This window comes from Salvia splendens, chromosome 14 (genome assembly GCF_004379255.2).
Source record: "Salvia splendens isolate huo1 chromosome 14, SspV2, whole genome shotgun sequence".
Classification (NCBI taxonomy): domain Eukaryota; kingdom Viridiplantae; phylum Streptophyta; class Magnoliopsida; order Lamiales; family Lamiaceae; genus Salvia; species Salvia splendens.
The window spans coordinates 19460760-19487701 of record NC_056045.1 but is presented as its reverse complement, the minus strand read 5'-3'; the positions used below and the strand labels follow the sequence as shown (position 1 = coordinate 19487701).

General features: G+C 38.8%; 6 protein-coding genes across 7 annotated transcripts; 4 read left to right on the top strand and 2 right to left on the bottom strand.

The window, feature by feature from the left end:
* Positions 1-3025: 3025 nt before the first annotated feature.
* On the top strand, positions 3026-5647 carry LOC121765062 (transcription factor Pur-alpha 1-like). Of its 2 annotated transcripts, none has more exons than XM_042161110.1 (5): positions 3026-3561; positions 3641-3688; positions 4519-4659; positions 4757-5002; positions 5082-5647. In XM_042161110.1, exons 1-5 carry the CDS (start codon positions 3286-3288, stop codon positions 5232-5234), a joined length of 864 nt encoding a protein of 287 aa, XP_042017044.1. In that variant the 5' UTR covers positions 3026-3285; the 3' UTR covers positions 5235-5647. The 2 variants fall into 2 exon arrangements, with proteins under 2 accessions (XP_042017044.1, XP_042017045.1); XM_042161111.1 differs by having other exon boundaries at positions 3029-3561; positions 4760-5002.
* Positions 5648-7030: 1383 nt separating this feature from the next.
* LOC121765060 (L-ascorbate oxidase homolog) lies at positions 7031-9007 on the top strand. The gene has a single exon (XM_042161107.1). It carries the CDS (start codon positions 7221-7223, stop codon positions 8898-8900), a length of 1680 nt encoding a protein of 559 aa, XP_042017041.1. The 5' UTR covers positions 7031-7220; the 3' UTR covers positions 8901-9007.
* A 105-nt stretch (positions 9008-9112) lies between these two features.
* On the bottom strand, positions 9113-10705 carry LOC121765063 (alpha-ketoglutarate-dependent dioxygenase alkB homolog 6). Its single transcript, XM_042161112.1, has 7 exons — positions 10565-10705; positions 10441-10501; positions 10327-10365; positions 10001-10113; positions 9633-9879; positions 9500-9546; positions 9113-9408 (listed from the first exon to the last, which is right to left on the bottom strand). The coding sequence occupies exons 1-7, from the start codon at positions 10652-10654 to the stop codon at positions 9244-9246; spliced, it is 762 nt and encodes a 253-aa protein (XP_042017046.1). The 5' UTR covers positions 10655-10705; the 3' UTR covers positions 9113-9243.
* An 82-nt stretch (positions 10706-10787) lies between these two features.
* On the top strand, positions 10788-14025 carry LOC121765061 (peroxisomal nicotinamide adenine dinucleotide carrier-like). The gene is made up of 10 exons (XM_042161108.1): positions 10788-10929; positions 11011-11172; positions 11907-12037; positions 12114-12168; positions 12259-12411; positions 12791-12859; positions 12949-13056; positions 13185-13253; positions 13563-13617; positions 13717-14025. Exons 1-10 carry the CDS (start codon positions 10849-10851, stop codon positions 13878-13880), a joined length of 1047 nt encoding a protein of 348 aa, XP_042017042.1. The 5' UTR covers positions 10788-10848; the 3' UTR covers positions 13881-14025.
* A 138-nt stretch (positions 14026-14163) lies between these two features.
* LOC121765059 (protein ACTIVITY OF BC1 COMPLEX KINASE 3, chloroplastic-like) lies at positions 14164-20350 on the bottom strand. Its single transcript, XM_042161106.1, has 5 exons — positions 19336-20350; positions 18697-19252; positions 16092-16278; positions 15615-15984; positions 14164-14572 (listed from the first exon to the last, which is right to left on the bottom strand). Exons 1-5 carry the CDS (start codon positions 20176-20178, stop codon positions 14444-14446), a joined length of 2085 nt encoding a protein of 694 aa, XP_042017040.1. The 5' UTR covers positions 20179-20350; the 3' UTR covers positions 14164-14443.
* A 3484-nt stretch (positions 20351-23834) lies between these two features.
* Positions 23835-25727, top strand: LOC121763308 (60S ribosomal protein L15-like). The gene is made up of 4 exons (XM_042159302.1): positions 23835-23972; positions 24040-24206; positions 24867-25064; positions 25334-25727. Exons 1-4 carry the CDS (start codon positions 23852-23854, stop codon positions 25577-25579), a joined length of 732 nt encoding a protein of 243 aa, XP_042015236.1. The 5' UTR covers positions 23835-23851; the 3' UTR covers positions 25580-25727.
* The last annotated feature ends 1215 nt before the right edge of the window (positions 25728-26942 follow it).

Below are 26942 nucleotides of genomic sequence, written 5' to 3'. Positions count from 1 at the left end.
ACCCAGACTTATGGAGTCGACTATGCAGAGATGTTCTCGCCAGTTGCCAAAATTAACACGGTAAGGGTACTATTCTCGATAGCAACTAATCAGGATTGGCCCTTGCATCAGTTCGATGTAACTAATGCCTTTCTGCATGGAGAACTGACCAAACCTGTCTATATGGTTCCCCCGCCTGGATTTTCTGGAGAATTTCAAAATGGAGACGTCTGCAAACTCAAGAAGATGCTATATGGCCTTAAGCAATCTCCAAGAGCATGGTTTGGGAGGTTTACTGAAGTAATGAAGAAGTATGATTACCGTCAGAGCAACTCAGATCATACCTTGTTCCTCAATAAAAGAAATGGTAAGATTACATGTCTTATTATTTATGTTGATGATATGATTATTACTGGCAATGATGAAGAAGAAATTGAACAATTGAGGAGAAATTTGTCTAAGGAGTTTGGATCTTGGTTCCCTTAAATACTTCTTAGGCATTGAGGTATTGAGATCAAAACAAGGGATCTTTATCAATCAGAGGAAATATGTACTTGATATCCTAGCAGAAACAGGGATGGTGGATTGCAAGCCAGCAGATCAAAACAAGGGATCTTTATCAATCAGAGGAAATATGTACTCCGATGGTCCAGAATCACGGGCTGCAGATTCGAGAAGGAGCTAAACCCACTGACCGAGGAAGGTATCAACGGTCGGTTGGGAAACTCATCTACTTATCCTACACCAGGCCAGACCTTGCTTACGCTGTTGGGGTAGTAAGCCAGTTCATGCATGCACCACAAGAAGAACATTGGGAGGCAGTGCTGAGGATAGTACGATACTTAAAGGCTACACCAGGCCATGGAGTGTTGTTCAAAAAGCACGGGCACTAGGAAATACATGGCTATACTGATGCAGATTGGGCAGGAAACCCAAATGATAGAAAGTCAACTGCAGGGTACTTTACCTTTATAGGAGGTAACTTGGTGACATGGAGAAGCAAGAAACAGAAAGTGGTTGCACTGTCTAGTGCAGAGGCAGAATTCCGGGGAATCAAGAGTGGATTGACAGAAGTACTATGGCTCAGAAAACTCATGACCGAACTTGATCTTAAGTCGACTCAGCCGTGTCGGTTACTGTGTGACAACAAGGCTGCCATTAGTATCTCCGAAAATCCGGTTCAACATGATCGAACCAAACATGTGGAAGTAGATCGACACTTCATAAAAGACACTATTGATGCAAAGATAGTAGAACTACCCTATGTCAAGTCGGAAGATCAACTGACGGACATCTTGACAAAGACGGTGAATTCTCATTCTTTTCGAGACGTATTGGACAAGTTAAGTATTGGTGATCCCATCACTTAACTTGAGGGGGAGTGTTGGAAGGAAGATCCTACTCAATCAAGGGACTGATTTCCTGCAATCACGATTAAGTAGAAGATTAGTAATTGATTGTGTAATATTTTCCTTGTATAGATATTAGATTTAGGGTATTAACCTTCCTTATTTGTATTTAGCCTATAAGAGGCGTGTAAAGCAGTAGTCTCTGGATGAATAAGATGAATTAATCGTCCCAAAAATCTATCAGCATCAAAACTTTTCCTCCCAAACATTTTCCACTGCCAAACTGACCTAAATTTCCCAATCCCCGGGACAAAAAGCAGCCAATATAGCAGAATGAGACAGAAGTTCAGAGAGAACATAAAAATAGTAAACAATGGAGATATTCTACTTACTAAAGATGTAGATAAGTGAGAAACAGATGTGGTCCAATTGAAGTAGTACTATTAAATAAGTAGACACATAATCAGTTTGAGGGACTTTGCTATAAGCACGAGGAAAATAAAATTACTCCCTCCGTCCATAAAAATATGGGCAATAGGTATGACATGTGAATTAAAATAAAATTGGTAAAGTAAGTGAGAGAAGAAGAATGGTTTGCTAAAATAAGAGAGAAGAAGTGAATGATAGTTAAAGTAGCATTAGTGGATAGTGTGACCCACATTATTAAATTGATATTATAACTTTCTATAAATGAAATGCACATATTTTTATGGGACGGAAAGAGTATTACATAGGCACACGCACACATAAAAAGAGAGAGAGAAATACATCTACTCCCTCCGTTCCTAAAAAGTATGCACTATTTTTTTTTGTCCGTCCCAAAGAGTATGAACTTTTAATTTTAGAAACTCTCTTCTCTCGAATGAGGTGAGACTCATTCTCCACTAACAATACTTAAAAAACTTTCTCTATCTATATCTCCCTTACTTTTCTAATAATACATTAAAATTCGTACAGAACCCAAAGTTTATATTCTTTGGGGACGGGGGAGTATTAACCAAGCTAACATCAGCATGACAAATGACCAATTGGAACGAATTGGAGACTCTTACCTTTTCCTTAAAGTGAGATGCTAAAATGCTGACTACATTTTTTACTGCCATAACAATATCCAGTCAACTATGTGGGGGGATAAAGTTACCATTTTTATGCAAGGAGCTCAACTAAATGAAAAGAGTGAAAAAGACATATACATGCTTAAGAGCATCTCCAACGGCAGACGTCCGCCATTGTGGCGTTTAGGGTCGGATACGGACGTCCCGTGAGGACGTCGGGTGTCCTCGGACGTCCCTGCGACGGGCGGGCGGACGTCCGCCACTGTGGCAAGGGTCGGACGTCCCGCTCGGACGTCCGAAATTTTTTTATTTTTTTTAAACCCTATATATACGGCTCGTTGAACTTCATTTCATTTGCTTTCCCGTATTCCGTGTCAAAATTATATTTCCGTTTTTACGTAATTAAATTATTGTGATTTTTTTTATTGCGGGATGTCCTAGTGGGAAGGGCGGACATAGGAGGGGATGTCCTAGTGGGAAGGGCGGACATAGGAGGGGATGTCCTAGTGACGTGGCAATGGGATGGGAAGTCCTAGTGACGTGGCAGGAGGTGTTTTTGGGATGTGCTAGTGGGATGTCCGCCTACTGGAGATGCTCTAAATAAGGAAGAATTGATTTGATTTTTGAAAGAGAGAGAGAGAAGCAAATTAGGCGGCTGGGAGGGAAGAAAGGATATAGGGGACAGATCCCTTCTCCAAATCAGCAGGCATTGGAGAGAGAGAGAGCACCGGCGCCGGAGGGTTAATTTGGAAATTAACAAGGGCAGAATCGGAAATAGAGAGAAGTAGGGGGGTGGCCATGTGGTGAGACGCAGCTTCCCCAAAATGACTAGATTACTGACCTAAATTAAGCTACGCCTTCCCCTCAAAACCCTATTAACCTCCCCAATTTCCAATTTGTACATGGAGGGGAATTCTTCCGGCGGCGGTGGAGGAGGGGGAGGGAATGATCTGGAGCTGCTCTGCAAAACGCTGCAGGTGGAGCACAAGCTATTCTACTTCGACCTCAAGGAGAATCCCCGCGGCCGTTACCTCAAGATCTCCGAGAAGACTTCCGCCACAAGGTCCACCATCATAGTACCTTCCAACGGCATCGCCTGGTTCCTCGACCTCTTCAATTACTATGTCAATTCCGATGACCAGGACGTCTTCAGCAAGGAACTCCAGCTCGATACCAAGGCATGCCCCACACACCCTTCCCTTTCTTCAATTTCTTCCCTGCTTTTTTAACTTTTCCTTCCCTTGTATCGGATTTCAGGTTTTCTATTTTGATGTTGGGGAGAACAGAAGGGGCCGCTTTCTCAAAGTTAGTTCCTCTCTCTCTCTCTCACTTATCAGCAATTATTTGCTTCTGCTATTCGTGTTTATTGAATCCAACGTTTATTCACCACAACACAGTTTCATTGATAAAGAATTTGATTTTTCAAGTGTTCGATGTTCCTCTGCTCACAGTTAGTAAAAAGATAAAACCTTGATACGCATTCTATGGTACATTTCTGTCCACTTAAACATCCTAGTGATTATATTATATTCAAAATAATCATATTCCCAATATACAATCAAACATGTTTGAATTATACATCATGCATATATCTTGAAAACTTTCTTGTTCAAAATGCAATTCAGAAGCATGGGTTTGTAGTTTTAAATAGCAATGATTAATATCATTGTACTCTTTTGATATTAGGAGGTCTGTGTATTTGTGTTATGTTTGTTCCGTTATTAAATTAACTAAAAGCGTCACTGTTGGCTGATGTTTGTCGTGTTATACTTTGAAGACGCATATTTCACCTTTACAGTTCCCATATCTAGCTCTAAGGAGTTTCTAGGTTTTAATTCTGAATGCTTGTAACCTACAGTAGCTTTATTTTTAATTTAACAAGATAATAGTATTGATACTTCCTGGCATTGCTTATTTTCATGATCTTTTCCAATTATAATGAATGGGAATTAAAAAGTTAAGGCCATTTACCAGAAACATGTTATTGAATTCAGAAATATAAACCATGTGCATTCTTTTGGAAGATACTTCTATTTAATTAGAAGGAAAAGATGCTGTTGCGCTTGAAGTTGTCTTCAAGTAAATAAGTCACATTTTGAAAGTCTTCATTTTCACTAATTAGATTGTGCTTGCAGATATCCGAAGCTTCTGTCAGCCGAAACCGCAGTACTATTATTGTTCCTGCTGGAAATGCTCATGATGAGGGGTGGGCAGCCTTCCGAAATATTTTGGGCGAAATAAATGAAACTTCACAGCTAGTCGTCCTTCCAAATCAGGTATGTAGAGTCTTTATTTCATTATGTAGTTGTAAATATTATTGATTGCTCAATAAGCAAACCTTCATGTATGTACTTTTGGTTGTGTAAATATCAGCAGAACTCTGAAGCTCCGGAACGCCTTGTCGGGCTTTCAGATGATGTGGGGGCTGGTTTTATATCAAGTCATGGTTCTCGATCTGCCCCAGCGGCGGAAGTGAATGTTGATTGCTCTTCTGATCTGCCGCCTGCATCTGATGACATAGGTAATATGGGAGTCTCCAAAATGATAAGAGCTGATCAAAAGAAATTTTTCTTTGATCTGGGTAACAACAACAGAGGTCATTTCTTAAGAATATCAGAGGTAAGTTAAGGGAATTAGTTATTGATAAAGTTTGTATCGTACAATTTCCCTTAAACCTAATTGAAAACATGGAATGCAGGTTACTGATTCAGATCGTTCATCCATAATTCTCCCACTGTCTGGTCTGAAGCAGTTCCATGAAATGGTGGGTCACTTTGTGGAGATCACTAAAGATAAAATTGAGGGCATGACTGGTGCAAATGTAAGGACCGTGGACCCTCCTCAAAGGTGAACATGGGTGAGAGTGTGGCCAACCAGTCGGTATCTCAAAACCAATTGTGATCTGTCATCTGTGACATTATTTATTATGGTTGATTGATTGGGTGTGCACATCTGTGTTGCTGCTTGTGTAGTGCTCGGCTTTAGTCATGTCTCGATTTCATCTGAATAAGTCTGCCCTCGTCTTCTTCAGCTTGATTCTAGATAGAATGAATGATACATACATGAACAAATAAGCACATTTTCTGCCAAAAGATTGGCCTCTGTTTAATTAGATGTCTTTTTGAATAGATTGGAAGTGTGTTTTCTGCTAGAAAATTGAAGTGTGTTTTCTGCTAGAAAATTGAAGTGTGTTCTTCTTCGCAAGGGATACCGTGTCATGAATGTTGAAACTTGGTTTGTTTGAGTGAGCAGTTCTTGCTTCTATGTGTTTGTGTAACGACTAACTGCGAGACTGTCAACTGATTATTTGAGCGAGTATTTTTTGCTTATAGGAGAAAGAGTAACAACTAACAATACTATATTTTTTGTTTGACAATAAACAGACATACTTTGAGTGATAGGATAGATTGATAAATTGATTGATATTGATCTTATCCTTCAAATAGTTCTTTCTATGTTTTTACTAATTGATCAAACAGCCAAATGTTCTTACCCTTAATTGTTATGTCAGAGATGAATGTCTCACTAAATACATGAATCAAATTATTCTCATCTGTTTTCTTCATTTCAAATCACACAAATGATACGATTACATTTATATGCATATTTCGATAAAGGAAAATGATCAATACAAAAATTGATTCGATACAAAATCCAGACCAAATTATGATCATGAGATTTGGCAATCTAATGGTCAATTATTAAAGAAAAACACGGAGGGTCATTATAAATCAGTTTTAGGTCATATTAAAAATTTGGGTTTAAGGTCATGTTAAGATCATTTTATGTCATCCTTAATATAATGATGTAAACATAAGCTTATGATGACCTAAATAACCTCTGCATGCTTGGTTCTGTGTTTTTGTAATTAAGAATGGATTTTCATAGATCAAAACCCGATCAATAAAAATACAAGAAACAGAAATGTCATTGTATAAGATAATTCCTTGCTAAGTAGTTTGCATAATAAGAAAATGACAACTTGATTCAGAATTGCTTTAACCTATTTTATTGACTAAATCCTACTCACGTTGTTTCATAATAGTTGAGTTGTTTCTTTTCGGCACGCGATTTAAGAAAAATTGTGTTAAGTGAGTTAAGTAAAGAAAGAATAAAGTAGGGAATTTAAAAAGTAGAGAGATGAAGAGAGAATAAAGTAAAAGAGAGTAAAATAAATGAGAAGAAATATGTTGACTTTTACTAAAAATGAAAATGACTCCACTAGTATGGAACGTACCAAAATAATAAATTGACTCCACCACTATGAAACTGAGGGAGTAAGACATTAGCTAGCCACAGAGATTGACTATGGACTAGTGCCTTCTTCTCCCAAGCATATTTGTTCAACTAAGATTGACTATATTTCTTTCCCTAGTACTAGTATTTACTCTACTTTAGTCAAATCATAATTCTTTACAAAAAAAAATACAATGTTAATATAGTCATATTAAAAGCAAAGTAGTTAAAAAATTGAACATGATCCATTTTATTAAAGATATGGTTGTATGCATTATAATGATTGATGAAATTAGAGTTGCACGATTCAAATTTATATTAGGGTATGAAGCATGAGACAATATGAAAATAGAAGAGACACCTTTAGCTTAGTTAAGAGAAACAGAAAGGAAGAAAGAAAGGAGCGGAAGAGAAGGAAAATGAAGGGATGAAGGAAGAGAAACCATTCATTTAGATAACAAACCGTTCCTATATATTCAATCTCACTTTGATTCCCATAACACCATTCTTCTCTTGCCAGAAGAAGGCACCAGCTAGCCCTTCTTCTTTTTTCTTCTTCTTCTTTAAATAAAATTAAAAAATAATAATAAAAAATTAATAAATGGTTTCCTTTAGGAGGACAGTCTTCCTACCCCTTGTTTTGGGTGTGCCTCTCCTATGCCTCTTGTCAATTGTCAATGCAGAGGATCCATATCACTTCTTCGAGTGGCATGTCACCTACGGCACCATCTCTCCGTTGGGGGTCCCTCAGCAGGGCATTCTCATCAACGGCCAATTCCCCGGCCCTGAGATCAACTGCACCTCCAACAACAACATCGTTGTCAATGTCTTCAATGAAATCGATGAGCCTCTCCTCCTCACTTGGGCCGGCATCCAGCTCAGGAAGAACTCATGGCAGGACGGTACTCCCGCCACCATGTGCCCCATTCTCCCTGGCCACAACTACACCTATCAGTTCCAAGTCAAGGACCAGATAGGCAGTTATATTTACTTCCCCACTACCACCCTCCACCGCGCCTCTGGGGGCATCGGCATGCTTAAGGTCCACAGCCGTCCTCTCATCCCTGTCCCCTTTGATAATCCCGCCGAAGATCATGCTATCCTCCTCGGAGATTGGTACAACAAGGGCCACAAGACCCTCAAGCGCATTCTTGATTCCGGACGATCTATTGGCAAACCCGATGGCATTCAGATCAATGGCAAGTCTAACAAGGTTGGCGACGTTGCTGTTGAGCCACTCATCACCATGGAGGCCGGAAAAACTTACAGGTTGAGGGTGTGCAACGTGGGAATGAGGTTGAGCGTCAACTTTAGAATCCAGGATCACGCCATGAAATTGGTGGAGATGGAGGGATCCCACACCGTGCAGAATGAGTACGACTCCATGGATATCCACGTCGGCCAATGCATGTCTATCTTGGTCACCGCGGATCAATCCCCTAAGGACTACTACTTCGTTGCTTCCAGCCGCTTCTTCAAGCAAGTCATCACATCTGTGGCCACTATTCGCTACGCCAATGGCAACGGACCCGCATCCCGCCAGATTCCACTACCCCCGCCTGAGAATTCCGTCGGCATTGCATGGTCCATCAACCAATTCCGCTCCTTCAGGTGGAACCTGACCGCTAGTGCTGCCCGCCCCAACCCACAAGGCTCCTACCACTACGGGAAGATCAACATCACCCGCACCATCAAGCTATCAAACTCTCGCCAAGTGGTGGATGGCAAGCTCCGTTTCGCTGTCAATGGCGTCTCGCATGTGGATGGTGAAACCCCATTGAAACTGGCAGAGTACTACGGGAAGGCAGACCAAGTGTTCAAATACGATCTTGTGAAGGATGAGGCAGAACAAGGGGAGAAAGTTGTGGTGGCACCCAGCGTGAAGAATGCAACCTTCAGGAACTTCGTGGAGATCATCTTCGAGAACCACGAGAAGACTATCCAGACATGGCACTTGGATGGATACTCCTTCTTTGCGGTTGCAATTGAACCTGGGACGTGGACCCCCGAGAAGAGGCAGAACTACAATCTTTTGGATGCAGTGAGCAGGCATACTATTCAGGTGTACCCTAACTCATGGGCGGCAATCATGACCACTCTTGACAATGCTGGTATGTGGAACTTGAGGTCTGATATGAAGGAGAGGGCATATTTGGGACAACAGTTCTACTTTAGCGTTGTCTCACCGGCACTCTCCTTGAGGGATGAGTACAACCTCCCTGCCAAACAGGAACTCTGCGGCATTGTCAAGGATCTGCCCATGCTCGCTCTATACACTTAAAGAAGAAGAAGAAGAAGAAGAAGAAGATGCTAGCTAGTCTAAATAAATGTGCATTATATGTATATCCTTTTTCATTCTCAGAATGAATACACACATTTAACCACTAATTGCCATATCTTATTATTACTCTCATGTACTATTAATTAACATGCACATGCTCAGCATTCCCTCAAATATATAAACAAAGATGCATGCATATGCCAAACAGGGAATAAGGTAATGATCACATTGTAATTCATACTTGCACTTACTTATCGATAAACTTATTCTGGTGTAAAGCAGATCACACTACTATGTTACGGTCAAGGAAGGAGAGATTATAAGGTTTCATCTACTCATCGTTCTAAATCTTTATTAGATGTTTGTGAACTTTTGTCACTAGCCGACACGTAAGAGAAATTCTTCTAGTAGTCCGGTGAATCACCTTGCCACCTCCATCTTCTCCATCATTTTTCAAGCCTGTCAGTGTTCCAGCATCATGACTCGGACCATTGGTAGCGTTTACAGTCTGCATCAAAAGGAACACCATAAATTTCTCTATACAAACCAAATGCATGTCTCAGTATTTCCTCACAAAATGTCCGGGTGTCTCATCTTGCCTCATCATAGCGGTGAACCTCGGAATCTTTTATGCCATGCAAATAACCTGGAAGAAAACATACGATTTATATGTTTAAACAACAAGAAGGGATTAACATACACAATAACAAACGGATGAAAAATAAAAGCAACCTGAGTACGCCATCTCTTTAAATATCAGCAAGCTACGAGGCATTAGCACCACAGAAAAAGGAAGGTATTTGCTGGCTATTTTGGCTTCTGTAGGTGAAGGTTCATCATGTATCATGTCTTCAGAATCATTTTCTGATGTTTGGTCAGTGCTTTCTAAATTAGGATGAGGAACAAAGTCCATAACAACAGGATCCCCAAGTGAGAGGATTGCCACCACAGGCATATATGCAGGTCCATCTTGATGTGGCTGTTAATAAGAAAGAAACTGTAAAAGGGTGCAATCCAGGAAAGACCATACAACTTCTAGGCAGTTAGTGCTATGGAATAAATACATGTAAATATAAAATACACTTGAATTTAGCACACACCATAATTCCTTGGTCAGGCAAATACTCATTGATAAGGACATGGTTGATTGCTGAGGGAAACAACTTTGACTCCTCATATATTCTATTTGTAACTGTTTTAAGCCAAGATGGCACTGCAAAACACAAAGAAGTTGTGCATTCAATTTCTGTTGCTGTACCCAAACTTCACATATAAGTCAGTAATAGTCCTCTTAATTCCTCCATAAATCTTGAACAACATATCAGTCTATCCAATGTCCATTCACAACACAAGAGCAGTGGATGATTACTGCCATTTCAGAGAAGTAAAGAGTAATAGAAAATGTGAGGGAAGAAACTAAACTTACATTGTTGGGCAAGAAGGCCCTTTTCGTGGACAACTCCTCCTGAAATTAGAATATCCGAATCAGTATGAGATTAATAAGACAAGTTAAGTACATATTTAGAGGTATGTTTAGCACCCCAATTTTGGAGTCTCCGATTCTTCAAAGTCTTCCATTTGGAAAGCGGGGCTTGGTCAATCTGCAAATGAATTCAGTATAATAAGCAGAGTGTTAGGGTTTTAGTGGAGTAGTAGATACATACGTTTTTGAGGAGAAGGTCCTCTTCAGCTGGGGAGATGTATTCAGGTATGTACATCACAGTCGGCACCGAGCCCACAACGTATTTCTCCATCACTTTCTTCACTCCTCCTTACTCCCAATATTTGAGTTTGAATGATTTGGAAATGGGTAAATATTTGAAACCCGCGTGGGTACGTGTGTCTTTTCATTTTATTTTTGTTTGTGGCTATAAATGAAAAAGGAAATGAAAATGTTGAGGATAAGAGGAATAAAAATCTAGTCTTGGAGATTGAGTGAATCATTAGAATGTCGAACGCCATAGTGAATGGGATTGCCGGAGCTGGAGGAGGGATTGTTGCCCAGATCATCACTTACCCTCTGCAAACGGTAAGCTTATCTGATATCTCTCTCTGGTTTAGCAAGAAGTAAGATGAGTTGTTGATAATACACACACGAGAGGTGGTGCAGGTGAATACACGGCAGCAGACTGAGAGAATTGCTAAAGAGGCCATTTCTCCAAGTGCATCATCACCTGCTCTCATTCAGATTTTTCACCTCATTAGAAGTGAAGGCATCGGAGGGCTCTACAGTGGCCTCAAACCATCTCTGCTCGGCACTGCAGCTTCTCAGGTGAGGTCAGGTGCCTGCCTATTGAATTAGCAAGTAGGAATTACAGTGATCTTTGGGTAAGAATTCAGATTGATGATTGTCGAGATAAGAGATGATGATTTTGTCAGGTGAAATGAAATAATTTTGGATAAGAGAAACACTGGTTTGTAGGCCAAATGTCTGCCTCTTGCCCTACACTTTATATTTGTAGAGGACATGAAAAAAACATTATCTGCAGCGATTATATGGCCTTGTACATTCTGTCTAGCAACAATTCAAAATTATATGGCCTTATTTATCCAATATTTAAATTTTCTTATTCACACCCAACAACTCTATAAGAGAATAAAAAAGATTTTTTTTAAATGATTTTAATTCTTCTAAGGAGACTCATTTTTAGAGCTATGATTCAGTTGTTTGTTACCTTCTGGGTTTTCTGTTTCTTTGTAACTATATTTATCAGATGCCTCATGCAAATGAGATTAGCGGATAACGACAGTATGTGTGCTCCCCTTTACTTCTGTTTTTGGAAGCCATCTGCTGCATTTGCTTTGTTTTTACGGTGATTTCGTTGTTTTATGTCGTTATTTCTGTTCTTAAATACTCATGCGTTTCTACTCTACTAGTTGCTTCCTAGTTTTTTACTTTTTAAGTATCTCTCTTGTATAAAAGGGACTTTGAAGTTATATATATGTATATCAAATTAGCTCCCAATTGCAACTTGCTAATTCATTCTCCCTACTTGAAGTTTCCAGGGAATCTATTACTCTTTTTACCAGGCTTTCAAAAACAAGGCCGTCGCTCTTGCCCTTGCAAATAAAAGAAAAGGCCGAGGAGATGGCACTCCAGGAATGCTTTCTTGGCTTCTTGTGGCTGCACTTGCTGGGTAGGCTAGGACTAGAACATACCATATTTCTTCTCTTCCTCACTTTGTGTGTGTTTATAACTCTTCACTCTTGCAGCTCCCTCAACGTACTCTTCACCAACCCTATATGGGTTCTTGTAACTCGTATGCAGGTATCCCCTCTTCCCTTTTATGCTCTGCACAAAAACTTCACTCTTATGTATTTGCTGCCATGACCACGCCATAAACACTTTCATTTCCAGACCTACACTCAAGCAGAAAGGAAAATTGTGGAGGCCAAAAAGGAAGCTCTGTTGAAGGAAGCATCACAAAATGCTCTATCACAATCTTCTTTGACCACACAATTGGCTCAACTTGATTCCATAAAGCCTCGCCCTTATGGAACAATTCAAGCGGTGAATACTACTTGCCCTTAATCTTCTTTCCTCATCATTACTCGCTTTTTGTATCATTTCTGTCCTTTTACTATCTAAATTTAGGCATGGAAGTGGTAACTTTTTTTATTGCTCAAAATTTGAATGATATTTTCAATTGAATGGTGTTGTATACATTGTTTCTACTGCACTCTTAGCTAGATTTTAAAGCATGTTAACTGCATGCTTCGAGTGTAAATCCGCTGAGATGATCTAAGTCAGTATTTTCTAGTATATAACTATGATTGAATCTTAACACTACTGCAATAGCATGCATTTCCTCCTACAGTAAAATGTTTTTATGATTTTAACTAGTTTGATATCACTTTTAATCGGACATCTATTTGAATATCTTTAGTAGGCATGTGAAGTTTATAATGAATCAGGAGTTGCTGGATTCTGGAAAGGCATCGTTCCAACACTAATAATGGTTAGTTTGCTGTGTTATTTTCTAATGAATTCAGCTTTTGAAAATGTTACTTGAATTCCTATAAATACTGTTTGATTTTGGCTCCCCAGGTCTGCAATCCATCAATTCAGTTCATGATTTACGAGAGTTTGTTAAAACACCTGAGGAGTAAACGATCGGCTAAGAAACAAGGATCAACCAATATAAAAGCCCTTGAGGTAAATCTGCTGGCATGGCTTGCATTTTCCACTTGGTCAATAACCTCATCTTGATGAGAAGATTTGCATTCTTGTTTATCGTGTGTCCAACTGCTACACTGTTTCGTTTGCTACTTCATGTTAAATAGATCTTTTTAGTCGGGGCCATTGCAAAGCTAGGGGCAACTGTTTGTACATATCCACTGTTAGTTGTCAAGGTAAGCCATCTATTCATACTTCATGCTTGAAATCTTGATTTTCCTGAACTAATTGTATTCTAAAGTGATACAGTATTTGTTGTGGAAGTGAAGATATGAAAGAGTCTGTGAGTTTTAATACGACACGGACATGATGAACTTACAATAAATGTGTATAACTGTGTTGTCAAACAACAATACAGAGACCTGATTTTTAGTAGGAGTGAACATTGTCTCTGTTTTTCTGTTTTTTTTTTTTTGGTTTTATGATACAGCAGATGATAGTGTACCGTATTTTTCGTTGTGGCTAATAATGTAGTGAATATGCAGTCAAGACTTCAAGCAAAGCAGGAGATTGGTGGAAATCTTTCATTAAGATACTCAGGTTTGAAAAACTTTACCAGTCCACAATATCTTTAGCAGTGCCTGCTTGTAGTTGAAACATAACAAGATCTTTATCTGGATATGTTTTGTGATGGAACAGGTACAATTGATGCCATCATTAAAATGATACGTTACGAAGGAGTGAGGAGCTTCTACAAAGGGATGAGCACGAAGATCGTACAAAGTGTATTTGCTGCGTCTGTTCTTTTCATGGTGAAGGAGGAGCTAGTCAAGATTTATGATGCCATGAGAAGTGTCAAGTGATAGATAGCATTGAGAGAATCCACAATTCCTTCTCTTACATCAAATTTACAATGAAGAAAATGCAATACAGTATGAAACTATATAGTATTGTTACCAACTTCATGTTGCTTCTCACGCATATATTAATGGTACTTTTGAAGCAAAATCATTAGTATTTTTGCCTCAAGTGAAAATTTCTAGCCTTCTATAAGAAATCAAAACTAATGGAGCAAGGAAACTAGACTGCAAGTGAACATATGGTGATAACAGACGCAAGATAAGCCATGACATCCCCCACAAACAATTACTACTAAATAAATAAATAAATTTCAACATTGTAATTAAAATCGTTTTACATTCTTCTCCGTTGATATCTTATTATAATCAGTACAGAGCTATACAATATAAACATACTGAGTCTGAACATTCACAAATTGATGGGCATGGTATCATATCATCACTTCTAGAAGAACAATGATATAGAAGTGAGATTAAGATAATGAATTTCAGATGCAATTACTCTGAACAAATATGTGTACAAGATTAACAACTGCTCTTAAAAAACTAACAGATGGTAAGAGCAGTTACAATGTTGTAGAAGCAGTGCCTGGTGGATCCCGGAGAACTTGCTGCAGCAAGCGAGCAGCCAGACGCTGAGTAATTCCACCAACTACACGCCCACCAAGTTGCCTTGCTTCTGGTTCTTGCAGTACCTGCATATGCGGGTTTTAGCCTTCGTGCATTCCAGCAGTTACATTTTAGTAGCTCAAGATCCCATATAATTACTGATATCCTCCAGTAGAGAATTTCAACTCATGGATACCACATAAACTGAATCTTGTTATACCAAATCATCATATTATGGCTTCATTCAGTTATTGAATTATAGTTTAAAAACTTGAGAAAGAAAAAAACATTCAAATTTAACACTTCTCCAACAGAATCGTGGAGCATGCAAAACTAATGTAGTGTTTGAACATGGAAAGAGTAAATACATCTAAAGATCAACTTGCCAGACATTGTTCTTCCAAACGCAAATTTGAGAGAGAGAGGGAGACCAAAGAAACTTCATTTATCATGTTACAAATTAGAATGAAGATAGGCATGTTAAAGGTCCGTTAAATGACCACCTTCCAAGAAAAGGCGCACAAATTGATGGAAATGTGTAAAGTGATGTGTTACACTCCCTCCATCCCACTTTAGAAGTCTCAGTTGAGTTCGGTATAGGTTTTAGGAAATGTAAAGAAAAGCTGGTGAAAAAGGATAATAGAATGTGGGTCCCATTTTTATATATTAATTTTATAATAAAATGTGAGTGGAATGAGGTTAGTGGAATGTGGGGCCTATTCCCATTTATGGAATATTCTAACAGGAACTCCTCCTAATGTGGGACAGATTGAAATGATAAACCGAGACTCCTAAAGTGGGATGGAGGGAGTAATGAGGGAGCACCATAAGGATGGGACTACATATTTTTCTACATCCTCTCAAGTCACACGTGCAGAAACATGAATCAGACAGGCAAAAAGAACCTGAAAACCCCAAAGGAGAACTGAAGATCAAAACCCTTATTGGACATTTCCAATAAATTAAGTTAATAAATAACATGCAGAATAAATGCCAGATGGAGTTCCCTATTTTTTGGAGATTTCGGGAAACATTGTATGTATTACCAGTGTTCAAAAATATAAATTTAACAGAAAGCGTTTTGAACTCAAGCATGTATTACACAAAATAGATGTACCAGATTCTTACCTGCAGTATAGGCTGTAAAATACTAGGATCAAAGTTATCTGAAGATCGTAAGAGTTCCCATATTCTGAATACTTGAGCCCTAAGCTCCATCATACTTTCCTGTTCAGCACTGCTCATTGCAAATGGACTAGTAGTTCCATTGACATTAAAAATAAGAGTCCTTATGAAATCAGGAACTAATTTGTATGATTCAATCACTGAGCCCACAACAACAGCTTCAGTTACTTGGATTGCTTCTTTTATTACTAAATTCCTAAGTACTTCACCATCTGGCCCCAATAGTAATTTAAGGACGGGTTGTAAAGCATCTTTGGCATTGAAATCTCTGTCTTTTCTTCCCTGAACAAGCAAGTTTTCAAGTCTATTCCACCTGTGGCAAAGAATTTACCCACACTTTTAAATGAACAAAATGCTGAGTATAACTCATCATGTAAAAGAATAAGAAAATGATATAGTAGTAATTAGGATACTACATGCCTGAATCTCCCATCCTTGAAAAGCAGCTCAATAAGAGCATCTCTGAGATATGGATTGGGATCAGTAAGAAGCCTTTTAGCAAAATACGGATATGAAGCAGCCAGCACCTTAAAATTAGGGTCAGCGTACAGCGCTAAACCTTCTAGAACAGTGAGAGACCTTAAAATCAAAGCATAATATGCAGGCACTGCAAAAAATAAAAGCCGGTTAGATGCAACGTGAAAAAATTGTAGTCTATGAAAATTTATCTGACAGAAGTGATACCATGAATATTATGATAGAAAAAAACTCCTCGCTATAGTAGCTATCCAGAACAATACTATGATCAAGTTGATAGACTCCTTATGTGATACTACTACTACATACTGAACTAAGTAAATGGTATATATAGGAAACAAATAAGTCACTATAACCGGCTATAGCTCTTGTACCCCTGACCTATTTTCACCATGGTGCTCCCATGCTAACAATGCATGGGTGCAAGAAGTTTTTGGATATGGGAACTGTATGCTATTTTATATCAAAAATGTTATTGGAATTATAGTGGACCATAGAAATGTTGTGCTTCCAAGCAACATGTGCTGCAAGATTAAACCTAAGATTGAAAAGTATGTTTTGTTCTTGTTTTTGCTTTAGAAGGAAGAGCTGGTACTGTAGCATTCAATGTTATGGATGGCGTATGGCGGTTTACGGCGGTAAGCCAAAAAACCGCCACAGGGATATGGCGTAGCAGTTGGCGGGATATGGCGGTCGATAAATTAATTAATAAAATATTAGTAATATATGTATAGATAAATTCAAAAAATTAAAAAATAAAAAAAAATGTAAATATCAACTACTAAAACAGTTAATAAAGCATAAAGTCATAAGCAATTATATATTATGTCTATAATAATAAGTCTTAGTTCAACCATTAAAATATAAAGTCATCATCATCATAATATATATATATAAATAAATTAAAACCATCCTCAATCATCATCCTCCCCAACATCATTATTTAGAAATATGACCGGCAACGGGGAGCGCTGACTGGCGAAGGGAGGGGGGAGGGCGCTGACCAGCGACGAGGGGGTGGCGTCGTTTGGTGTAGCTAGGGTTTTTTTGGAGGTTGGCGCAGCTAGGGTTTATTTGGGAGAGAATCTGATTCTAAGAACAAAAACCCTAGTTCTTTATTAATTGGGTCTGGTTTGGGCTGGGTTTGAGGGTAAAATAAATTTGAGCCGTCTTATTTGCTAATTGGGCTGAGGATTGGAGGCAGCCCAATCAAAACTGACGCCATACCTGCCATGGCACCGCCATGGAGCCTCATTCGTGGCGGCCATTAAAAAGTTTCATGCCAGCGTATCGCTATGGCGTTTTTCTTGAAACCCGCCATGCAATGGCGCCACGGCGGCGCCATAGCAGATATTTAATAACATTTCATGAGAACGTATATTTCCAGCCTAGATACTCCTAGTGTGAGAGTCAGAAGTATGTGCAAAACAAAACCATGCTATTCTCCTTGAAAGAAAAGAGTCTCACATGATGAGCTATTTTCAAGAAAGAAAATGATTTGTTATGAAAATTGATGAAACCAGTAATTTTATTTAGGAGGATATACTACAATTCAGACTTCATGAAATCAGCCCAAGGCATACCCCAACTCCAAGGCTTACTTAAGTATACAAAATATGCATGGTCCACAAGATATTCCACTAAAAACTCTAAAATAATACACTTATTTATGTGATAATTTTAGGCCATGGACCTAACTTTAGACATTATAATACCATTTGAAACCCAAGAGATTAACTTCGGAGCTATTAGGTCAAATCCATATTGATGAACAGACTATATCTTCCAAAGCTTCAATGCCTTTCTCTACCATGCTAGCACAAGTCTTCACACTTCTTTGAGGGATATAATTAGTTTCAAAGCCAGCAATTTGAAATTTTGAATCATATTGATAGAAACAAGACTCAAAATGCAATAGGAAGAAATCAAATAATGATGTATGACTGGCTGAAGAGTGATAAAGATACCAGGTGAAGAACTCGTGTCAGGCTATGGAGGGCCTACCCAGCTAATAGCCAATAAACAAATGCTATGCTTGTCTAAGAACTAAGCGTACTTCACTTTTTTTCAACCTTATTTTGATTCACTAGTTAGCTTTGTCTTAAGAGCTAAGCGAGCTTCACTTTTTTTCAACCTTATAATGATTCACTAGTTAGCTCTATCTAATCATCCAGTCAAATTTTCTTGTTTTATTCCCTCTCAATGTACACACAATGTGAAAGAGCATGATCATCTCTATGAGTTTCTTAGAATCAAGAATGAGATTTTTTCTTCTCCTCAAAATTGAAAGATCCATGATACTATCTGATTTTAAGCATTAACAACCATGTGGAAACTAAGAATCATAAAGCATATGGTTTCCACATCAGATCACCTCATCACCCTATATATGTTCACATTTCTTCTCTTCCGTATCATCCTCCTCCATGCATTTAATATAATACTATAATCTAATTCTTCGAAGCAAATTATGGTAAACAAAGACAACACATGTGTTAGTCTCTCGAGATAAATTGGCATAAATGACATCAAGGAAAAGGATAGTCACCATTAAACGGGTATTGGTAGAGAACAGCGCCCAAACCATCCACAATAGTTTTAAAGTTGAGCTCGCTCACAGTTGAATTGAGTGCATCGTCAAAGAAGTTCCTTAAAGCTGGCACAATAGGAGCCACGTCCACATCTGGAGGCAGAAAGTCCAGCGCATAGTAATCACGAGCCATGGCTTCGTAGTCTCGATTGACCATGTGGACAACATGACCAATTATGGCAGACCTTGCTTGTTCAGGAGTCTCACTCATCATCCCAAAGTCGAGAAAAGCAAGCTTCCCATCCGGCGTTGCCAAGAGATTCCCCGGATGAGGATCAGCATGAAAGTAGCCATACTCGAGCAGCTGCCTAAGACTGCATTGTATACCAGTGTTCACTAGGTCCAAAACTCTGAGCCCTTGTCTCTCGATCGCTTCATGCTCACTTAACTTCACTCCCTCAACCCACTCCATCGTCAGCACCTTTCCACTAGTGTAGTCCCAGTAAATATCCGGAACAAGGACATCTGCTTTGTCTGCATACAATTTTTTAAATCTCCTAGCGTTTTGCCCCTCCTGCAAAAAGATTTAACTAATTGGCAGCATTTAAAACAATAAAGCATGATGTTGCTAACGCTAACACTAACACTAACACTAACCTGTACATAATTAAGTTCCTGATAAACTCTTCGAGCAAATTCATCGATTAGAGCAACAACATCACTCGTAACAAAATCGACATATTTGTTAATTAGGAAGCCGAGGCCTCTAATTAGGTAAAAATCGAGGCCAATCGCCTCTTCAATGCCAGGTCTTTGCACCTTCACAGCAACAATCTGGCTTGAGTAGCTCAATTTGGCTTTGTAAACCTGCCCCAAACTGGCTGCAGCAATTGGGGATGCAGAGATTGATGAATACACAGAATCAAGCGAACATCCAAGCTCTCTCTCAATACAAGAAAAGGCCTCTGCGTCTGGAAACGTCGGCAAAGCATCCTGCAATTGAGAGAGCTCCTCGATGTAAAGAGGCGGGCACAAGTCAGGCCTGGTGGATAGACCTTGGCCGATTTTGACGAATGTAGGGCCCAATTTTGTGAGAGTGTTTCTGAGATTGACGGCTCGCTGCCTCTGGTTCTGATCGAGGTGGCCTCTGAGCTGGTCTAGCCACAAATTGAGGGCGAAGGAGCCGAGGCCGGCGAATATCTCGAGCGCCCTCTGCGCGACCCTGATTGGGCGCGAGCCGTATTTGGTAGAGAGGAGGTCGGCGCTGTAGACGGAGGCGTTGGCGGCGCGAGCCATTGCGGCGGCTTCGGCTTGCATATCATCGGCTCGGTGTCTAGAAGAGGCGGCGCCGGAGGAGTCTCTCAATCGGGCAAGGGTTACATCTTCAATGGCTGCTCCTCTGGCCTCTACCAGAGCAGCTCGCGGCGGAATTAGATAGGCTCTCCTGTGAGTCTGAACCCAACTGGTGGGGCCCACGGCGGAGAGTGTGGCGGTAGTCATCGGAGCCAATTCTGGTTCACCAACATTCTCGTTTTTTATCAGTCTAAATAAATCACCGTCATTTCCATGGTGGGGCCCACGGCGGAGGGTGTGGCGGTAGTCATCGGAGCCAATTCTGGTCCACCAACATTCTCGTTTTTTTTTCAGTCTAAATAAATCACCGTCATTTCCACGGTGTCTGACGTGCTCGCATCCATCACCAAACTCTTCAATCTGAGAGTATCCACAGTAGCAACTCGACAAGCAATAGCCCACTATAGCCCAGCCACAAACTCCAATGCCATATCATCAGCACTAAAATCCCTCCTGCCACATCATCATCAGGACAAGCAACTGGACAAGCAATAGTCCAGCCATAGCCTAGTCACATCATTAGCACTAAAAATAAATAATTAACAATCACACAAAATACGGAATTCAACTTACGACACAGATACGGGAAAATGCATTAATTTCATTTAAATTAAAAAAAGGTACATTAAAAAATTACATAATTAAAAAAAGGTACATTAAAATTTACAAAATTGCGCTCGCCGGTCGCTCGCCGATCGGAGGCTGCAATAGCGGCGAGCACCCGGGAACCGTCGTGCGCTCGCCGAAATTCTCGCCGATTCGGCGCTCGTCGGTTGCAATAGTTCGGCGAGTGGACCGGCGAGAGCCAAAAATCGGCGAGCCGGTGCACTCGCCTCTATTGCGGATGCTCTAAGAGCATCTCCAATAGAAATAGCCCAGCCATAGCCCAGAGATAGCCTAGCCACAAACTACTCCTGCCACATCAGCAGCACTAAAAACTCCTCCTGCTACATTATCAGAACGAGCAACTAGACAAGTAATAGCTCAGTCATAGCCTAGCCACAATAAACAAAATTATAAAAACAAATAATTAACAATCACACAAAATACGGAATTAAATGTACGACTGAAATAGGGGAAAATCAATAATAATAATAATAAAATTTTAAAAGAGACATTAATTAAAAAAAGTACATTAATTAAAAAAAATCCTCTTCCACACATGAGCCCCCCGCCTCCGCCTCATTCCTCGTCGTCGTCGCCGCTATCCGGTGTTGGATATTTTAGTGTAATTGGATTAACTTGATTGATCAATATGATCATAATAAGACATCAAATAAGTTGGAAGTGCAGAGTGCACACTTGTTTGAATTCGTTACGATTGGACGGGGGTTCGAGGGCAGCGCCCCCGAGAGCGGGGTCCAAAGGACAGAGCCCCTGACTGGGGTCGACCTGGCGGGGTCCATCAAAGTTGCTATACAGAAATCTTCATCGGGAAATGTAATTTCCGATAATTGAAGGACCAAATTACAATATTTAAAACCGCCAAAACTAAATAAAAATAAAAAATCGACTGGCCGATCGGGAGCCTACAATGACGGTCAGCCGATCGACGAGCGCATCGGCTAGCGCCCGCAAATCGGTGTGCTCTCGCCGTTTTTTTCGCCGATTTGCCGCTCACCGGCTGCAATGGTTAGGCGAGCGGACCGACCAGCGCCGGGAATCGGCTAGCCGGTCCACTCGCCTCCATTGTGGATGCTCTAATAAAGCCCAATAGCAATAACGCAAGTAGGAATTCATTCCAAAATTCTAGAAATTGGTATGTCCGCAAAATATCTATGTACCACTTTTTTTTAAAAACCAAGAATATTTATCGGCGGGTTCATTGATTATTAGAGCATCCACATCTGTGCTCTTGCTAACGGGCCCGGAGCCACTTTTACTCCCTGCTCTTAGACAAGAGCACAACATCCACATCCGTGCTCTTCCGCAAGGACATGCTCAAGGGTCCCACCATTCTATTATTCAATTTAAATAAAAACATTTCTACAATATTAAAATGCATTAAAAATAACCGGAATAATATTACAAATTACAAAAAAAATAAAAATTACATAATTAAAATCCTAAAAATTGAAATTTTCTTCATTAAAGTCTTAAAAATTAAAAATTACATAATTTAAATCCTAAAAATTAAAAATTACATAATTAAATTCATAAAATTTTAAAAATCCACTACTCGTGGCCGATTTTCGCCCAAATGGATGATGAATGTGTGTATTTATAGATGATTTTGGGATTAATTTTTTTAAAAAATTTCAAAAAAAAATTCAAAAAATGGTAATAAAATCTGTATATTTTTGGATTCCCAAAAATATATATATTTTTTAAATTTTTGGTATTATTTTCGATTTTAAAAAAAAGAAAAAAAAATGTCAATGGCCAATAGAAACGAGCCACGCGACACGTGTGCTCTCCGCGGTGGATGTTCTTATCAAGTAAGATTGCAATGCTTCTAATGCATTGTGGAAACTATTGTGAAGGGTTTTGGCATATAGGAAGGCAGAACATATTGTGCGGAATGTTGCATATGGAAATTATAAAACTCGTGACCGATTGTTTATCCCTACACATCATGCAACATATGTTTGTGTAGATTCGATGGTAGATCAAAATCTATTGATGCAACATAGAATTGAATTGGATGGCGCTTCTGCATCGTAATCATAATAATTTCAAGTAAATTATTTTCTTACAAGATGCTTGTTACAGACTCAATTCCCACATTGGTTGTGATAACAACTAATGTGGTCAACATAGACTACATGAGCTCTCTCTCCTAACAGGCTTGTCTTTTGTGCTGAGTTCTCATGTTTAGTCTATATCAATTGATGCTTACATTGAGAGCCCAAAATGGTTTTTATAGTTAATTTTGTTCGATTCGATTTTCATCTACACAAAATTTCATTTTTTATTCAATTTGGCAAAAAAAACCGAAACAAAAACTGAATGCTCACCCCTACCGATATTCCAACCACTTTTAAGGTGCTCAGTGACAGTATTTCATGAGCACTTTGGTGCTCGGAATCCCATAATATCTCGACATCGATGTAACCAAGCCAAAGATGTGTAGAATCAACTTGCAAGCCCCAAAATATATTCCGAGCATGTTGACGTGCTTGGAAATGCTTAATAGTAGCACACAATGTGCTTAGAAATGTGCTCGACATGAGGATGGTGCTCGAGAGAGTTTGGTTGGTAAACAATGTTTTTTATAGTAATTGTATACAAAACTTTTTCCAAAATTTTAAATGATAATAGCTTAATTCATTTTAAATTTATTTTAAATGTAGTAGTAGTATTATTATTAAATTAAATATAATTTCACAATAATTTCATATAATATGCATATTGGAGTATTTTGAATGAAATTATATAAAATTGAAAAGATACTACTCGCCTCCTTTCACTATTCTTTTTTATTTTATTATCATCACTACTTCATTATCTAATTACTTGACATACTAAATAAGTACTATAAACATCAAATAAGAAATGTGTTATTATTAATGGGATAGATAAAATACTAAGAAGAGGGAAAAGCAGAAAATTGAGATGGTGGGTGTTAGCACATGGTCCAAATGTAAGAGAGGAAAAATTGGAGTTAGATCCCCTGCTGTGGTACAACCATCACTATTATTTTAACATTAAAATTAGTTTTAATTTTATTTTTATTAATAAAATATATATTTGTGTGTGCACATCACTATTTTTATTCCACACACTCATTCATTCTGATTAGAAATGTACAGTAGATTTTTGGATATTGGGTTTAAACATGACCTGGCCTGGCCGATCTGATTGTAAATAGTGAGGCCCAATGAATAAAAAGCGGCAGCCCAATTGTGCTCACAAAATTTCTAATACCAAAACCCTACCTCACAACCATGATATAATCTCACTTGGCCATCAAATTTCTCAGACTGCAGCGACCACCATGGGTAAGTGTTACACTATCGCCATTTCCTCCGCTGTGCCGATTCTGACCGATTTTGTTCGGATTTTTAGGTGCCTACACTTATCTATCTGAGCTATGGAAGAAGAAGCAATCCGATGTGATGCGATTCCTTCTCAGGGTTCGCTGCTGGGAGTACCGACAGCTTCCTGCCGTTGTACGCGTCACCCGCCCCACGCGACCCGACAAGGCCCGGCGCCTTGGTTACAAGGCCAAGCAGGTATCTCAATTTATCACTGCCTGTGCCTTTGTATTTGAAGATTTTAGGTTAATTGTGTGATTTGATTTCTGTCTTCTCTGCTTTCCGTTTTCTATATGTAATTGAATTTGCGGAGGTGTAGATAACTGATTTATGTGTAGGGTAACGAGCTGCATTTCTTTTCCTGCCCTAGGTTGTATTTCTAGATTGGGAATTTAAGCATTTGGTATTAAATTAGTCTAAATTATATAACTAGGCTTCCATTATGTTGTTCTTTGTACCAAGGACTGGAAGTAAGGGCTTTTGAATTTGTGCTGCTATATAGTTAAGAGTGTGGAATGATGCCTGGATGTGAAAGTCCAAGCACAGGGCTAATGTAGTAATGTTGTTTGTGTTGGATTATTGAATTGGAATTTTTAGTGTTGGATGTCCAATCTCAATTTTGTATGTTGATAGATGTTACTGTCAGTTGGTGTTTATATGTTTACAAAGTAATTTGAATTTGTTTCTATAAACCATCTATTATGTAGTTATGTAATGTTATGTGTAGTGAGTTTAGCTGTTCAAGCTGTTGGATCATGTGATGCAATAACAAGGATATAGCTTCTGTTTGTTATCTGTATTTGTGTTTGTAAATTGATATCCCTTTTTCTGAATGTTCTGTTGGCTAACCTGTTGCAGGGGTACGTAATCTACCGAGTTCGTATTAGGCGTGGTGGAAGAAAGAGGCCTGTTTCCAAGGGTATTGTCTATGGAAAGCCCACAAATCAGGGAGTTACTCAACTGAAGTTCCAACGCAGCAAAAGGTCTGTTGCTGAGGAGCGTGCTGGACGTAAATTGGGCGGTCTACGGGTTCTGAGTTCTTACTGGATCAATGAGGTGTGCCTTTTAGACTTGATCACACATTTGTCTTTTGTGCTTAGATAAACAAATACACTTCTGTACGACTTACCTTCTGACTAACTTAGTTATCATACCTTTTGATTCACTTTTAAAGTAGCTATAATTGAGTGCTGATCTTTTTACAGTTTTATGTATGAAAGAATGCTCTTACAATATACTGAAATAAAGCTTACTTATATATGCTGGTCTGTGAATGTGCTTATTTATTCTCTGCTGGTGACATGAAATTAAATTTATTACTGCAGGACTCTACTTACAAGTACTTTGAAGTAATATTGATCGATCCAGCTCACACCACAATCCGCAATGACCCACGTATCAACTGGATCTGCAACCCAGTCCACAAGCACAGAGAGCTTCGAGGACTTACATCGGCTGGAAAGAAGTACAGGGGTCTCAGAGGCAGGGGCCACTTGCACCACAAAGCACGCCCTTCAAGAAGGGCCACATGGAAGAGAAACCAGACCCTTTCTCTTCGCCGTTACCGTTGATCATAAGCATTTTTGGGTTTTCGATATCAGACTCCAAATATGGTTTGTGTTCCAGGAGTTGCACACACTATCTTTAGGAGAGTCTTTAAGTTTATTTGTTGAGCGTGTATTACAGATTTATTGCTATTGAACTTTTATAATCTTTGAATCTCGGTTTGCATTCAAAATTTTACCCATGAACGGTTGATTACAATTTTGCTGGTGGCTTGATTCGTTCCTTGAATTACTACTCTATATTAAAATTCACCAAAGATGCACCCTGAATTTTCTTGTGAATATTAACTGTATGTTTGATGGACTACTTACCTTGAGAAGAAACTAGAAATACATTAACGGTGAGACGGTACAAAATGACAGTGGACTATAGTTTTTGGGACGTAGAAATGGAGTATAAAAATTAATTCAAGAGAGAATACTTTTTTGAAATTTGAATTTGATATAAATATTTGAGGTATAATAATCATTTGATACTTGATAAGACACAAAATAAAATTAATTTCAGTGTAAATGGTTAAAACAGCTTACTTTTCATGCACTAGTATCTTAAGTAAGAGAGGTTAATTGAGATGGGAGGTGAGGAAGCAGCTGTCCGGCCATGGAGTATGTTTGCCATATATTATTATTTGTTCCAAATTCCAATGTACGTAATTCTCATATAGTGATATAATTATATTAATTAATATACTATTCCAATATTTGAGCAGTAGGGTAAGGGGAATACCAAATATCTGGTGATACCTTTTTTCAATCTCTGGGGTTTATGAATATTGTTTGATTCTGCGATCTTATTTGTCTGGTCGACAGGTAAAGGACTACATAAAACCTATCAACTCTGTCTGTATCATTTTTATGCTTCGCCTACAAACAAACAGAATATCACTCTAATATCTCAATGGTAGAACAATATTTCACATCCTTTAATTTATTTCAACTAGTACTTGTTTAGAATCTAATCTCATCACTGGAAATTGTGACATTTTACTTCACAATTCTACTTTTTATTAATATGCCAACATAATTAGAGAACAATGATAGTACAACATAAATATCATATCATCAAATTGTAGAATGTGATCCACTTCTCTATACTGTTGTGAAACACAGTAGAGGCTATAATATATGTCGATATTAAATGACTCTGTTTGGCTTCAAATTGCATAAAAACTTATTTTTTCTAATTTATACATATCGAATTTCAAGCATCTTTCTTACGTATCTTTTTTTATGTAGAATTTCAATCTTCCTCATCATTTTATTTTCACTACACTGTCTCTAATCATACACCAAATCTCATTTTTAGTGTAGAAAACTTCTCCAATTATACTGTGAATCCAGACTCATTTTTGGGATTTTCTCTGGAACA